The sequence below is a fragment of the Kogia breviceps genome, chromosome 6 (assembly GCF_026419965.1).
Source record: "Kogia breviceps isolate mKogBre1 chromosome 6, mKogBre1 haplotype 1, whole genome shotgun sequence".
Lineage (NCBI taxonomy): Eukaryota > Metazoa > Chordata > Mammalia > Artiodactyla > Physeteridae > Kogia > Kogia breviceps.
Window position 1 is genome coordinate 105,550,305 of NC_081315.1, and position 16,287 is coordinate 105,566,591.

General features: G+C 39.8%; 1 protein-coding gene across 4 annotated transcripts in view; it reads right to left on the reverse strand.

The window, feature by feature from the left end:
• CC2D2A (coiled-coil and C2 domain containing 2A) overlaps positions 1-16,287 on the reverse strand; it is a 136,590-nt gene that overhangs the window by 71,510 nt on the left and 48,793 nt on the right. For all 4 annotated transcript variants that reach the window (XM_067036370.1, XM_067036369.1, XM_067036372.1 and 1 more), the window contains 5 exons: positions 15,923-16,054; positions 9,748-9,957; positions 8,695-8,801; positions 4,045-4,185; positions 589-745 (listed from right to left, as the gene is read on the reverse strand). In XM_067036370.1, coding sequence (XP_066892471.1) covers positions 589-745; positions 4,045-4,185; positions 8,695-8,801; positions 9,748-9,957; positions 15,923-16,054 — 747 coding nt within the window. The remainder of the gene's footprint in view (positions 1-588; positions 746-4,044; positions 4,186-8,694; positions 8,802-9,747; positions 9,958-15,922; positions 16,055-16,287) is intronic.

The following is a 16,287-nucleotide window of genomic DNA, read 5'->3' on the forward strand; positions in this document are numbered from 1 at the left end:
GCCCCCTACAGTGGAAGCGTGGAGTCTTAACCATTGGACCACCAGGGAAGTCCCAAGGATACATCTTGAAATTAAAGTAAGGCTTGTGAATACAACTGACACTGCAGGTCACCCTGATCTATTACTTATTGTCCCTGGATTACTTATTACTTATTGTCCCAGTTTTGCAAGGTCATATGTGTAAAGTTATATAATTTTCTGGGGGAAGCCCAGAAGCACCAATACCCTACATTAGATAGGGTAAGCCATGTAAAATAGTAAAATACGTATCACAGAGCTTGACAGGCACATGAGCGATTACCAGGTTATTGCTGGTTCACTCAAACAGCCACAGGATGATACAGAGAACTGTTTCTGGAAAAAACTTTCTCTGGTATCAGCAGGCTGGGTGGCTTTTTCAACAAGTGCATTAATCAGTTCATTCTCTCATCCTTTTTGTCCCCTAGCGAGGGGGCTGGGAGGGAGACAGAGCACAGCAGGCAGGGGACCCCAGTCTGCCTGCCCAGTTTCCCTCCTCCTGTCTCAAGGTGCCTCTACCCAGACCCTTCCTGTGCCCCAGGTCAGCTCTGTTCAAGGCTGTTTACAGACCTGGGCTTTCTTCCAGGCTTTCCACTGCTGCTGTGCACTTCTGTATTCCTCCATCTTCTGTTCGTACTCTTCCATGTGCTCTTCCAACAATTCACTTATCTCGGCCTGAATTTCTGCTTCATATGCTTCTTCATCAGCTTTCTGGTCAACCTTTTCCCTTTAAAATAATTTATAGCACCTTAGTTATTTCTTGAAATTAAGTGATAGAGTAATAATAGCAGCAAATACCTGTATTGGGCTTGCTCTGTGGCAGCTTCTCTCCTAAAAGCTTTGCACAGGTGAGCTCACAACCGTGTGAGGCAGATACTGTTACCTTCAGCATTTTATACACGAGGAGACTGCAGCACAGAGAGGTTAAGTAACTTTCCCAAGAACACACAGCTGGTGAATGGAAGAGCTGGAATATGAGCCCAATCTATTTACACTAAGCAACAAAGCCACGCTGAGTTAGATGATCCAGATGACACCCTGACCCGGTGCCTGCAAATTCTCAGCTGACAGAGGCAGCAGTTTCATCGTAGTTATTTTGTTAATTCGTCAAGTCTCTTGAGGAACCACTTCGTTACGCTGCTACCAAATCCCTGAAGCTCCTTTTTTGACTTTGGATTGACAGTTTGAATTTTTCTTTGATGATTCTGCTGACAGTGCATTAATGTTCAGCCTGACCCAGAGCAGTGCTTCCCACAGTGTGTTCTGTAGAGTGCTGGTTCTATGAGGTGCCCTACAAAAAAAGAGGTGCTGTGGCCAAATCAACACGAGATTGAACAAATGTGAAATTTCCATGTTGCTTTGTAAAGGGCTTTGCAGAGCCCTTTACATGTGGATAGGCAGTGTGACTCCCCAGGAGGGTGGGGGAGGGCAAGCACGGTATCCAGCACATCCCACCCAGCACTTCAGAGTTGTTTCAACACATCCCCTGTGCTTATCTCCTAATGCGATCAGTATGGTCTGGCCTGCAGGTTCTACTGTCCTAAAGTTCTGGCTCCTTTTTAGAGAAACTTAGTCAAGCGCCTAGAGCCGACCAATGTTTGCGTAAGTACACGTGTGGCCTGGTGGGTTAGCAGTTAACAGGCCCCCAAGGCACAGACTCCTACAAAGCTACTACTGAAGAAATCACTTGGGAAACACCTGAAATTTACAAACATCAGAGAAATTTGGCCCCCAGGTTATGTTCCATCTCTGATATATATTCATTCGCTTTTCTCCTTGTAATCAGAGGCATGAATAAACTAGTTGAAATTTAAATATTTTTGCAGGAAGAAATAATGCGGTATCATAAGGTAGCTAGATGAATCAAGAATGTGAAGAAAGGGCACTCCAAAAGAATTTAGGACACAGCTACTTACGGGTGGAAGGGATGTGAAGTATCACAAAAATGAAGTTTGTAACCTAGAGGTGACCATAACGGTAAATTTCCTATAAATTTTTGTTTATCCTAAACTTAAGGAAGGAAGGAGAAAACAATCTAGTAACTATTTATGTTCTGCTTCTGGATGGAAGGGATGGCCTGGAAGATGGAGTATGGAAGCCAAAACACTGGGGTTTCTGGAAGACATCCACGATTTCTGTGGGACAGACTATTTGAATTTGTTTTTATATTATATTAAATATTTTATATTAATTGAGCAGATACTACGTGGCAGGTGTGCTGTCTGGGACCAGATATCCAGTGGTGACAAGATCCCTGCCCTTATAAAGCACAGTCTTGTGTTTGTCCTGGAAACTGCAGAATGTTTTCTCAGTTTTATGATAATTACAACCCCCCAGCATCACAATTTGCAGCTATCTTTGGCTGAAAACTGACTGTTTTCAAAGCACAGTGTCAGATAATTGCCCTCATGTGTCACTTTTCATGTAGATTTATGGGCACGTCACTTATGCAGATGAAACAAACAGGAAGGGACCAAAACCAGCAGCAGAGATGCTCTTGAATTAATATGCAGAACATGGTTTCGTTGTGATAACTGTACTCTTAATTATGTAGCAAAGTCTAGTCAGTTCAGCTGCATAAATATTATCAAAGCATACTTTCTCCACACCACACATAAAGATCAATTCCAAATAGATTAAAGGTGAATGTGAAAGACTAAACTATGAAGATTACAGGAGACAATATAGTAGTATATCTACTTGATTCAGGGGAAGGATTTCTTCAAACAAAAAGCATTGATCAGAAAAAAAAAAAAGACTAATATATTCTATCTCTTTAAAATTAAGAATTACTGTTCTTCAAAAAGCAGCAAACTACTAAAAAGACAACTACAGAAGGTTTCTGCAACACACATCGACAAAGGTCTCATGATCAGGATATATACCAAACTTCTACAAATTATGGAAAAGATAAAAGAACAAACAATCCAGTTCAAAAATCGGCAAAAGTCTTGAAGAGACACTTTGAAAAAGAGGAATTCAAAATGGCTAATTCATGGATAGAAATATAAATTAAAACACACCATCAGATTGGCAAAATGTTAATGTTTGACAGCATCAGGTGATATGGCTGATATGGGTGACATGGACCCGTGGGAACACTGGTCAAACTGAAAGTCAGAACACACACTCTGGAAGTGTCTGCAACCAGCATATAAGTATTTGGAGAAGCACATCCCCTAAGATTCGACATTTCCACTTCCAGGTATATTTCTGGAAAACTTAGGTGCATGTACCCTAAAAAGACACGTACAAAAACGTCTATAGAAGTGCTGTCTGATTTTATTGTCTGTGTCCCCTTCACTCCCAAACTGGGAGCTCTGGGAGGAAAGAGATGATGTTTATCTCCTTCATCAGTGTAGCCCAAGAGTCTAGCACAATGCATGACAGAGTGGGCACTTAAGAAATGATGAATTGTACTTGAAAACTGAGTAACATTTTTATAACAATATTGAGAAATAAAATTCATTCTTTTAAAATGTAAAAAAAAAGTGTTGTCTATAACAGCTGAAAAATGGAATCAACTCAAATGTCCATCAACAGTAAAATAGACAAATTTTGTTATATTCATATAATGAAGTGTTGTAAAGCAAAGAGAATTAACTACAACTGTGTGCAGAAAAGGAGAAGAATCTCCAGTGGTATTGAAGAAAAGAAACAGGTGTGTGTTCACTAAAGCATACACACAATATACTTTCACTTATGGAAAAGTCAGATACAGGCAGTATTAGACTAAGTGTTAGAGATTACACATAGATGGCAAAGCTATTAACTAAAAGCAAGGAAACACTGATCATAAAATCCAGAAAATGGTTACTTCTGGGACGGAGGAGATGTAATTGGGGTTAGGAGCATGGGGGATGCTCAGATACTAGTAATGTTCTAGTTCGTAACTTGGAGAGTTGCACATGGTTATTCATTTGTAATTATTATTTTTAAAATTATGTAAAAAATTGTATCTATGTTTAATACATTTTCCCCTATGCATGATATAACCCAATAAAACAATTTTTGAAAAAAGCCTACTTTCTCAAAACAAGTTTCAAGGGTGTATTTGTAAACCTCTGGAACTCTCGAAGGGATTTCATCTCTTTCCAGACTTTTATGATGGTCTTAAGCAATGTTCGATCTTTTTCTTGTTCAGCATCACGCAGTTTTCTTGTTTGCCTACAAGATATAATACATGGATATATATTTAAAAGTTATTTAGGTGTGTTTGCAAATTAGGAAAAGAAACTAATAATGCTATAGTGATTGTATAGTTAATTTCACAGCTACGATATTTCTTAAGTACTAGAAAACCAAAAATATAAATGCAAATTTGAAGTCAATAGGATGCGGGTCTCTTTTTATAGGTTATTTGATTTTGTTATCTTTAGTAGAATCTGACTTCAATTAAACTAAATTACCATTTAAAATTCTCATTAATACTGTGTAATCTTAAACAGCCACTTTTGAAGTTATGAAAATAAGGGGCCCAGTAAACGTAGTTCTCATGGACTAAACTATGGTAAACAGGAAAGTATGTTGCTGTCCCAGTTAACAAGTATATTAAAGTCTGCCTGTGTTAACACTAATCACCAGTCCTACATTTAGGAGATGAAGTAATTCTACTACATCCCTTGGTGAGTTTTCAGTGCTGACTAGATTAGCGATATTTTTGGCTTGCTTTGAAGAGGCTTCATTTGAAAATGCTTTCATTGTGATTGATATTATTTAAAGTGTTTGGGAATTATTTAATGCCTTACTTTAAGCCCCCTCTACAAATAATAGCCAAGTCCAGAACCCAAATGTACTCTATTATGCCATTAGTTAGTTAATTAATTAGATTTTTTTTTCCTTGGGCAAGTATAAGGTGTCATTCCAGGGGATTCAGAAGTGGTTCCTAGGAGATAGTAGGTGTCTCTGTTCTCAGGGAGTTTATAGCTTAGCTCAGGAGACAGACACATAGATAAATGACTGACAGAGTGCCCTAGGAAACCATAGCCACAGTGTTTCATGAATCATCACTTCCTGAACTCCAGAAGGAAGGCCTGTGTCTGGAAGTTGGTTGTACTTGTGATGACTTAGTCTGGAGATGGTGCAGAGAAACACAGAGGTCTAGGTTTCTGATCATTCATTTGGTGTCATGGAAAAGGAAGCTGGTAGAAGCTGATGGCCAGTTAGTTGTTGGGTAGCCAAGATTTGGAAGTCTCGGAAGACCTTAGAAAAGCTAGGAGGCAATGAACTAGAAAAAGAAACACTTTTCTTGAGGAGCAGTAAAGCATTCTGCTTAAGGGCACAGATGTGGGAACCAAGATACCAAGATTTAAATCCTGGTTCTAGCCTGCCTTGGGCAAACTATTTTACTTCTCCATGGCTTATCTGTAAAGCAGAGATGATAACAGAATTTATTTCACAGGGTTGTTGGAAGGAGTAAATGAGTTAATTAATACTAGAACCATGTCTGACATCTGGTAAGTGGTCCACAAATATTATCTGTCATTACCTAGTGGTATGTTTTTCTCTTATGCCTTTAGCAGCTGTCTCTCCTGCCTCCTTTTAAAAAAACTGCAATATAAAATTATTTTACTGAGTTATATGACACCTTAAGCCTTTCTGATGTATTTTTTACTTCTTTTTCTAGTCCCTGATAAGATAGTTTCTCAGAAATGCTAAAAAGAACACTTAGCAAGTAAAATTTGACCTATGAGCTAGAGAAGCAAAGAATCACGAAAGAATATTTAATTACAGATCGTTGCCAGACTATGGAGGAAGAGGAAAAGGCAACTGTGATAAGGGAGCCAGGTAACACTTTTCTGAAGCCTGATGTAGATGGGGTCTGGAGTGTGGAAAGGAGTCCAGCCCAGAGGTGAAACTTTGGGAGCCACCCTGGCATCTAGATGATATTTAAAACCACAGGACTGGATTCATCTCGGGAGAAAGTGCAGATTAACAAAAGATTAAAAAGAAAAAAATCCTGGGAGGAACTCTGAACATTTAGAAGCTGGGCAAAGAAGGAAGATTAGGCAAAGGATAGTGGGAAGGACAGGTGGCCGAAGAGGGGTGAGGGCATCTGAGAGAGGGTGGTGTGTGGACGTAAAGGGAAGAGAATGTCTCAGCAGGCACCCTGTGGGGACACTGTCCAATGCCAAGTACCAGGGGGGCTGAGAGGTCCGCTTTCGCTTAGCAACAAGGAGGTTCCCCAGGACTGTGGCAAGATCAGCCTCAGGGCAAAGGTGGGCGCAGGAAAGAGGCTAGACTGGACAGTGAAGGGGAGGGGAGGGAGTAGAGACAGCAGTACTTACCAAATTTACATTTAAAATACTTATTAGTAAATACTTGCCAGAAGTTTGGCTGTGAAGGGAAATACAGGGATAAAGTGGTAGCTGGATGGGGATCTGAGATCCTAGACTTTTTATTTGTTCAAGATTGAGCATATGTGAGGGTGAAGATCCAGGAGAGGGTTAAATAAAGTGTTCCCCTGTATTGCACGGACACCCATGTTTCCTTGCTTAATACAGCCTGGTTCCAGTGCAGAGGATGAGCAATGTGGTCATGATGCCACTTATGGAAAATAAGATGGAAAATGCGTCACTGGCTGAGGTTAGCTGCCCCGACCTGGGGCCTATCAGATACCCAAGGGTGGGCTCCAAGGCGGCTGGCTCATCAGCAGCTCCCGGGGGGCTTCAGGGAAGAGTCCGCTTGATGAGATATATAGGAACAGACCATCTGCTTAGAATTTGCTTTACCACCACGTGAAAAGTCAGTAAAGGAGTAAAATCCACTCTTTCACTGCCTCAGAAATGCTGAATCTCAGTGGTTTCCATCTCCAGGGGTGGCAGGATGTCTGCAATAGGTCTGCGATCCATGGGTCCACCTGGCATGGTCTGTAGGACTCACACACAATTCTGCTACCATTTCTCAAATACTGATTAATAAATGCAAGTCCATATCAAACCTTCATTGTATCCAGAGTAGCTTTTTGTCACTTTTTCTTAGTCAGTGTATATTAAAACAAAAAGTACTTTCACAAGGAGGAGGCAATGTACTTTTCTTTTAACATAAATAAGAATTTTCATTTTTAAACATACTCTTCATACTTTTACAACTATAGTATACAAACATCACTAATTTTCACTTTGGTAGGAGAATTTCCAACTCAAGGGTAGATTGTAAAGAGAAAAGTATACATTTAAATTCCTTGAATAGATAACTAATAAGGACCTACTGGATAGCACAGGGAACTCTACTCAATACTCTGTAATGACCTATATGGGAAAACAATCTGAAAAAGAGTAGAGATATATATATGTGTAACTGATTCACTTTGCTGTACAGCAGAAAATAACATGACATTGTAAATCAACTATACTCCAATAATAATTAAAAAAGATAAACCCCTTGATTTATTAATTCCTGTTCTAAGAATTTATTCTGTGAAAATACTTATACAGGTACACAAATATATACATATAGGAGTGTTAGAGTACAATTTAAAATAATAAAAAATAGGAATAATACAAACACCTATTAATGGGGAATGAAAAATCTATATAATGTCAGCTCTTAAACAATGATATAGACCTAGATGTACTATGATAGGAAAAGGTCTCAGATGCATTTTACATAAAAAAGCAAGTTTCAAGGTGGTAAATGCAATGTGACTCTTTAAAAAAGTAAAATATAAACACATCTGTGTATATATATATGTATACACACATGTATATAAACGTGGAAGAACTAGCAAAAAACTGTTAACCATGATTTTCCCTGAGAAATAGGAGTCTAGAATAAATGTTCACATTCTACATTGTATGATTCCTTATTGTTTGGCAATGATCAGGGTTTTAATTTTTGAATTTTAATTATGAAAATTTTCAAGATATAGAAGAGCACATATAATAAATAATATGACACTTACTAACATTTTTTCACATTTACTCAGAATTTTTGTTTGTTTGTTTGTTTTGCAATGTTAGAGTTCCATTTGAAGACCTCTCCATTCCATCCCCTTCTCTCCCTCCCTGGAGGAAGAAACTGGCATGTGTCTTTTCCGTCTGTATGTAACACACATGTGTGTACCTGGAACACATAAGTATCATTTCACGTGCTCTTTAGGGCTTGTGACCTGTATCACACAGCGAGTCTCCTCTTACAAACTGGATTTTTTCATTCAACACTATTTTATCCATGATATACGCAGATCTAATTCGGTCCTTCTAACTGTGGGAGGGACGTTCATTATAAGATTGAAGCAGATGGGTTCATTCTGGTGTGGGGTTATCTCTAGCTTCTTACTCTTGTAAGTGATGCTGTAGAATGCTTGCATACATGTCCGGTGCACATGCGCACACAGCTCCTTGGAGTACATGTGTCTGAAGCGGAATTGCTGGGTCCTAGTCTGCTGGCATTTTCAACTCCTTGCTCATCTCTGGACAGGCTGCTCTCTGAAGTGGTGGCTGTAGCAATATCTGTTTACACTAGCAGAGTGTGCAAGTTACTCTCTTCCCCCTGTGCCCCCTCCCATCTTCATTCATTTTTTGGACTTCAAATATGGTGTTAATATGATCGACATATCTCATTATTTCATTTGGCTTAATGTATACAGTGCATTCAGAAAAACTCTGAAAAAAATAAACTCTCAATAAGTACAGGGAAAAAAAAGCAGTAGTTATAATGATAGATTTTACTCACCGAATTTCAGATTTATACTCATTGATGGTTTTGGGGGTTGTTTCAAGAGGTTTAGGAGTTTTTGCTGGATTAAGGCCCATCTGAACAGCATTTCTTAGAGCTTGGAGCTAGAAAAGATATGAATACAAGATCTGAGTAGAAGCTGTACTCCTTACTACTAGTGATGTGTTTGGACCCACCCACTTCTCCAGGGCAAAATGTCAGCAACCTGTGAAGGGATGTGCAAGCATCCAGCCATCTCCGTGCTTTCACCGAAGTGAATTTTGACAGAGAGCTATTGCTTCCATTAAAAAGAAAAAAAAAAAAAAAAGGAATAATAAAGAACTGTGTGTGTCCATCCTTGTTCTGTAGCCCAGATCCAGCTGCTTATGACAGATGCTACTTTTACTTTACTGTCTCAGAAACAAGTTTTCTTTCAAGGTGTGGGGGGGTGTCTCTCTGGGCCCTGGACATACAATGACATTCTTGTGATATAAAGAGAGCATAAAATTATAGACTTATAGGAGGAGATATTGTGGCGATATCTCTTATTTGGGCAGTAAGGTTTTAAAGTCAGGGCAAAAATTGTCTATAGTCAAAACTACCCATGGAAATTCCATGGGACAGTGTCACATTAGAAGTAAATCCAAAATGGATAGACATTTCCTTATGCAGCAGTTGAAACAACTGACTTTTGTTTAGGTACCATGTTAGGGTAAATTACATATAAAAATGAGAATGTTTCTAAGGACACAGAAATTCTCAGGCCATGAATGGTCTCATCATATGAGATCATGTAAGCAAGACACAGCTAACCACTGCCAGTGGGTGAGATCCCTTGCTTTGTTTTCAGGAATCATTCTTTCAACCAAGTGTGTGCCACTGAATTTGCACACATTAAATGTACATAGTCGTATCCTTTTTTTTGCCTCTAGGTAGGTCAACACATCACATCCTAGACAGGGAACATGAAGGAAGCACACGAGCATTTGCTGCTAGAAGCTATTTTTGTTGTTTGGGCTCCTCAGGAGAACCAACCCCCTCAACAATTGGCATGGAAGAGATCACGGGTACCTTGTCGGTAAGAAATTGTGCCTTGTGTCTCTGGCGTCTTGCAAGGTACTGGTCATATAACTGGGCCAGTTTGGCTGCCAAAACATGCTCTCGGCTAAAACAGGGATGATGTGTGAAGATTAACCCCGAAATATCAATGTCCAGTTGGAAATTTCCAGGAGGGTCTCCAGATCCAATCAAATGCTGACTTCTGTGGATGTATTTTACTGCCTGCCAAAGAGAGCAGAGTGTAGGGGGAACACGGTTAAAGCACCTCCTAGATACTGGTCTGATGTGCAATGGGAAAAGTCAGATGCAAAATATTTCCTACCCTAATCAAGCCAGGAGAACCTTGCTCCATTCCCTGCTCCCTGGGGTTTTAGGGGCCTGCCCTTTTCTGAAACTTGAAAAGTAAAATGAAGGACAAGGAGTGAGAAAAGAAATAATTTCAATCTTGCTTTCCTAGGTCTTTTAGGGTTTATCACTACTGAGTCATAGCCCTAATCTTTGTCATGCGACTATCCCATTTCCTGGAAATCTTGGGTTTTGCAGCTGGTGACCTTGAAATTCTTTTAATGAGAGAAGTGTAGATTCTAATCCAAACTGATCATTGTTTGGATCATAGATATACTCTCCACGTGGAGGAGTTTTTAGTTTGTAGACAACAGCCAGAGACTAACATACTGAACCGAGCCTCAGGCTGGCACCTAGTTTTCCTGGGAAGAAGAAAGTCAGTCTGCAAAATAATAGAGGAATAGATAGTTGGGGCAGCTGAGTGTGTAGAAAACAGGAGTGGAAATTTCCACTGGGACTTTCCTGGATCACTTGGTGTACAGTGTGTCAGATAAATCTCTGTTTTTCTTCCTTAAACTCATCAAGATATTCTGTGTTGATCACTGCTGCTCGTAGGTGAATCTAGTTTTGGAGGTTGCAGAGCTCCAAGGTGGGGAGGACACCTTTTTGATTTTGTCTTCATGTTCTCTCCTTGTCACTGACATTGACTACAGTCAGGCTGTGGGATTTGACACACTTCACTCGATCCTCCCCTTTGCAGAGAGGAGCTTTGGGAAGCTATTTGTGTTATCTAGAAAAGATTATGTGGCCCAAATGTATTATTTATAAGTTATGAGGTAAATTGGAAGCTGCAAATATTCTAGTCAGAAGTGAAGCATCTATCCGATGTTAATTGCAGGTAACGTGTTCAGGAATCTCTTCATTTAATTCATCTTCATGGTATTATGTAAAGATGCTGAACTGGGGCCAGAAGCCTTGGATTCTAGCTGGGGCTCCACCTCTAACTTGCTCTGGAACCTTGGGCAAGTCACTACACATCTCCGTGCCTCTATCTCTTTATCGTACAAATGGGAGGCTGAGGAAAAAGATCCAGCTGGCATTTTGTAGGTCACTAGGCATCATATAAAGCACTTCACACATATCACCTGGTTCATTCTGTTAGGGAACTGTTGGCCATTAGACAAGAGCCCATGCTTGGGCCCTGGAAGGGGTCCCCCTTCCTGCAACAATTCCATAGAGATTTTTGGTTGCCTACAATGTAGTGAGGCCTGTCTGCGAGCAGCAATAGATTGAAAAGGGGAAAATGGGGTGTGATCTTTATAACTTGGGGCAGGAAGGGTGAAGTGTGAGATGTGCAGAGGGAGGGATGGAAACTGGAAGAGGGGGCTCCAGAGTTAGAATCCTAGATCACAAGATCCTAACATTCTCCCCATCAGACTAAGTACGGAAAACAGAGGTCGCACTGTGTATGTACATGTATACATGTCCAAAAATGTATTCACATTTGTTATATAGTGTGATCTGCTTTTCAGTTACTATTAGTCATTGAAATAGTACCAATGTTTGCACTTACAGTAAAGCATATACACATGAGTCTTCATTTACCAGTAAATTTGTTGTTGGGTTGTCTTGTTGCCTGCTTTGTACCAGTATTCACGAGTAAAGATATATGAGTATATTTCCTTTTAGCCATTCAATTTCATACTTACTTTCCCCCAAATTAGTAGACAATTAATGTTTATTTAGAACTTATGATTTCCTACAGGACGCCTGTACAGTGTACCCTATGTTTTCATAAAAGAACACGTTTTTTCTATAAAATAACATTAAGTCTGTCTTTTATGAGAAGACCTATAGATTTTTTATTTTTTAAAAATGTTCTTATAAAACTGGGATGTGTTTACAAATGTGTTATGCTTGAATAAGAATGCATTGACTGTACCTCAGTACCTTCCAAAATATGCTGAATTGAACTTCCATTTGGATTTACAGGGAGGAAAGCCCATCCCTACAGGGGTCATATTCCAATATTTTGTACCTTATGAAAGTCCTAATTTTGACATTAATATCCTTACACTTCACACCGCAACAATGGAGGCCCATCTCTTTTCTTTCATTCAAGCAAAAGTATCCAGTTATAGCCTGCATTCGTGTTAGAGGCTTTTAATCTGCATGTGGTGACTCTGTGTCTTACTGTCGCACTGGCCACCTGGATGGATTAAAAAATTCCCACCTCACAAAGACATGTGCCACTACACATCAATCCACAGACTTAATGGAAAATTCCTCTCTAATTGTTTGGCTCCCGCTGGTCCTTGCTTTGCTGTTCCTCTTACCATGCGTTGCAGAGTTCTGAAGTCGCTCAGGGTGTGGCCCTCAGGTTCCATCTTGTACTCTTAGTATGAGTAAGTAATGTCGGTAGTATGGTCCTAATGTTACTTAGGTCAGCTATACTTTGTGTCTCCTCCCCCAGATCTTCATTAGCCCATGTTTAAATGTTTGCTGCTGGTCTCGGCCTTCAGCTCGGCTCAACCAAGCGAAAAAGCTTCCAGGACTCCTAGTAGGCATTGGGTGAGACTGCTCAAAAGACCCCCAACTCTCTTCCTATTAGGGAGAAAGACCCCTAGTTCCTTGTCTTTCTTTCTGTTGTATCTGTTTTCTTTTCTGAAGACTATCATGAAAACAGTACAAAAAAATTTCTCCTAAAAATAGATAATATTTATAGGGTATATTATTTTAATTTTGAAATTGATTTGATTCTTCAGTCTTCAGTGGAAAACTGAAAACTCAGACTGTCAGAGGTGATGCACATGGATTATCTGCTGATGTTCTCAGTGTGTTCAGAGTTGCTTGCCGACGGCGACAAAATGTTTAAGGTTGGACAGAGAAAGAACAATCATTGGTGGAATTAAAATAAAAGTTTCTATATTTGTCCTGAGAAAATAATAGCAACAGAACCTGAATCCAGCCCAGAGACTGCAGTAGATTCTATAGCTGTTCTGGTCTTCTCTGGGAAGCTTTCTCATTCTCCATCTTCTGGGTGTATCTCTAGGACATGAGGTTGGTGAGGGGGCATATGTCCCGCTTAAAACTGACTAGTTTGTCCTTGGTGTTGATAATGTGAACCTTGGGGAAAGATATGATCCCTTTCCTCTGGAGTTTCTAAGCTTAGGTTATCAAGGGTCCTAACACATGGAGAATTCTGGCCTGCCTACAACAGGAGAGAATGAGACCAGTCAACATTCAAGGAGAACCAGAAGAAAGAGAGGCAGAGAGAGAGACCTGCTGGCACCGAGTCCCCGGTCCCAGAGTCCTAGTTCCTAAAGCCCCTCCTTCATTTTGTGATTTATCTCCAGATCCTTCCCAGTTTTGTAAGCCGCCAAGTTCTCTCTTTGCTTAAGCTAGTTTGCAGTGGGTTTCTGTCACTTGCAACCCAAAGAGTGCTGACTACTGCTTCTGTGAAAAATGGCTGAGAATAGTTGAAGGGGAAAGTGAGAGTTTTATCAAGTCGTGATTAACAAGGAGGTTGGAATTATGCTAAATTCCTCAGATTAGTGTGCAGTTTTGAAAAAAGAGGAGGCAGCTACACATATGTCCCTGGAAATGCCATGTTGACTTCTAATCACTGTGCCTTTAACACTTGATGACATTTCAGTCTCCCCCCATTAGGCACAAAGTCTCTCTAAGGCCAAGTTTGAACGTTGCTACCTCTGAGTTTCCAGTTTAGCACAACTAAGAATATAGTAGACTCAGTTGAGGATGGAAAGAATTAAAAAGAAAAGAAGAAAGGCAGGAGGAAAGGTAGGATGGAAGGCAGGAGGAAGGAAGGAAGGAAGGAAGGAAGGAAGGAGGAAGGAAGGAAGGAAAGAAGGCTGGATGCTGTTAGAACTGCTTTCAGCAACCCTACTTTGCTGTTATGTTTAGGCAAACTGCATAATATTGTTTATATTTTACCTGCAATGTCTCAATTGGAATTTTTATTTTTTAGTTTTGGGTTAGTTACTTCTTATGAGGTATTAAATTGCAATCTTTCTCATTTGAGGTTTAACTTTGTTCTTTGCACAATATCTAATCTCTTTTTGCATTTCTCTGTCTTTAATGGTCTCTAAAAAATAATCTCAATTTAGGAGCAGCAGAATATTTCGCTTTTCAAAACTACTTCTTTTCCCTCTGTAATTAAGGAAAATGTTCAAAGAAGGAGGGCTGAATACCAACTCCCTTCTAAATAAACCTAATTTATCTAATGGGAGGACATACACGCCCTCATTTGAATTGTCAGCCTAATCAAAGAACAGCCAGGCTTGACTCCCATCCGGGATGGGTTTGGTCAATCCTGCTGGGTTAGCATCAGACCTGAGAGCTCTGAAGTGTAAATTCATCAAGCTCCATAAATGGCTCAAGGAATTACCAATTCCTGATCTAGCACACTAACTTGGTTTTCCATCATTTGGTTGCCAGGATGAAGCCAGGTGCTAAGAGGGCTACTGTTTTATAGGAGAGACAGCTGAGTTAAGGAGAGGAGTAGAAAATAAGGAATTTCTTCTCATCCCTCTCTGATTCCTGTGCATTTCCCAATTAGCTCAGAACTTCTAAAGGAGACAGATAAGATTAATCTTAATTGGCTCCCTCAAGATCTTACTCTCCATAGCAATTACTCTTCTATTTTCTAATTTTAACCCATAATTTTTTGCTTCATTATATCAGTGTTTCTTGCTGAAATGCTTGGATGGATGAAGAGATAAGGTGATGGATTATTACGCATGCATAAGATGATATTGTCTGGATCACTAATTATATCATGTGTCTTTGTCATATAAGCAAATAGATGATAAACCCCTCATGGACTAGGACTTTGGTTTATGCTTGTTTTGTAAAGTTACTCCCAGGGTCACATTTCTACACAAAATAGTCACTCATTACTATTTGTCTGTAATAGCAATATTTTATAGAAATTCATTTTAAAAAAGTGCAAATAGATACATCACCTCAATACTCACAAAAATTGTATGAGGTAGAGATAATGACGATTTTTCAATTAAGGAAACAGCTCCAGAGAGGTCAAAGGAGCTTCCCGAAGCACAACCCAGTAGGACACCTGACTGCTCAGATTCTCTGACTTGGGCCTGTGTCTTCCCTGTTCAACACGCCTCTCTATAGCTGTATAGAATGATCTTATATCCCCTTATTCTCTTTCACACTAGCAGTGTTGAAATAATTACATGAGTTTCTGAAGGAGGTGATCCTTGCTGGACATTTCAGGAAAGCAAGAGTAACATAATTAAATTTGAAAGCAGGCAACTGTCTATTCAACACCAGCCAGCCCTCACTGAGCTCTGTGTGAAGCACTTTTATGTATTATCTTAACCATCTGCACAACAATCCTGGGAGGCAGATGCTATTATTACTCCCATTTTATAGATGGAGAAATCGCAGCACAGAGAGAGGGAGAGCCAAGTTCGTCCAGTGAGTGACACGGCCAGGACTCAAATCAGGCAGTGTGGTACCAGAGCTGAGAAACATACCATAAAAAGGATTTGCGAGGCTAGAAAATCTCGTTATATAATAAAGAGAAAATGAGGGGGAAATAATCCTGCAGTGAGATGTGAGATGACAGAGAGAAAAGAAAAAAAATCAGCAGGAGCAGCTGACCTGGATATGTGAATAAAGACGCTGACCTAGCCATTCCTACCTGGGAAACTCGTTCCTTGTTTAAGAAGGGATTCGGTGAGGGCAGGAGACTCACTCTTATATAATATGCCTGCTGTTTGCTTTGCATGTGTTAGATAGTGAATTATTAAAAAGAAGTCAAAATAGAATGTTGCAAATTCATCATTCCAAGCTATTCAAAAAGCAAAGCACTTTCAAGCAAATTCATGTATTAAAAATGGGGAGGGAGGTTTACCTTTTTATACAGTGTTTTGAGTTCTGCCTTAATGTCTTGCTCCTGTGTCAGCATGGGTGGTCTTGAAGGAAATGGCTTGATGGGGTTTGGCAGCGCTAGGATTCTTCCATCATCTCCGAACCATCTCCTCCCCTGGGGATCAAGCAGAGGGACAGAAAATGGTTTACAAAATAAACAGCGTTTGCAGGGAAGTTCTCTGTCAACATATGTATTTCATGCACCTTCCCCCTGCCCCGTAAATATTTTAAAGTCTCTGTTTCCATTAGAAATTGAGTTTTCACTAATGCCCCCAGAATTAATTTAAGATATAGTTTTCAACCCCCTCTCCTCAAAAAAAGTTTAAGAAAAAAATTAAAGGATTGCTT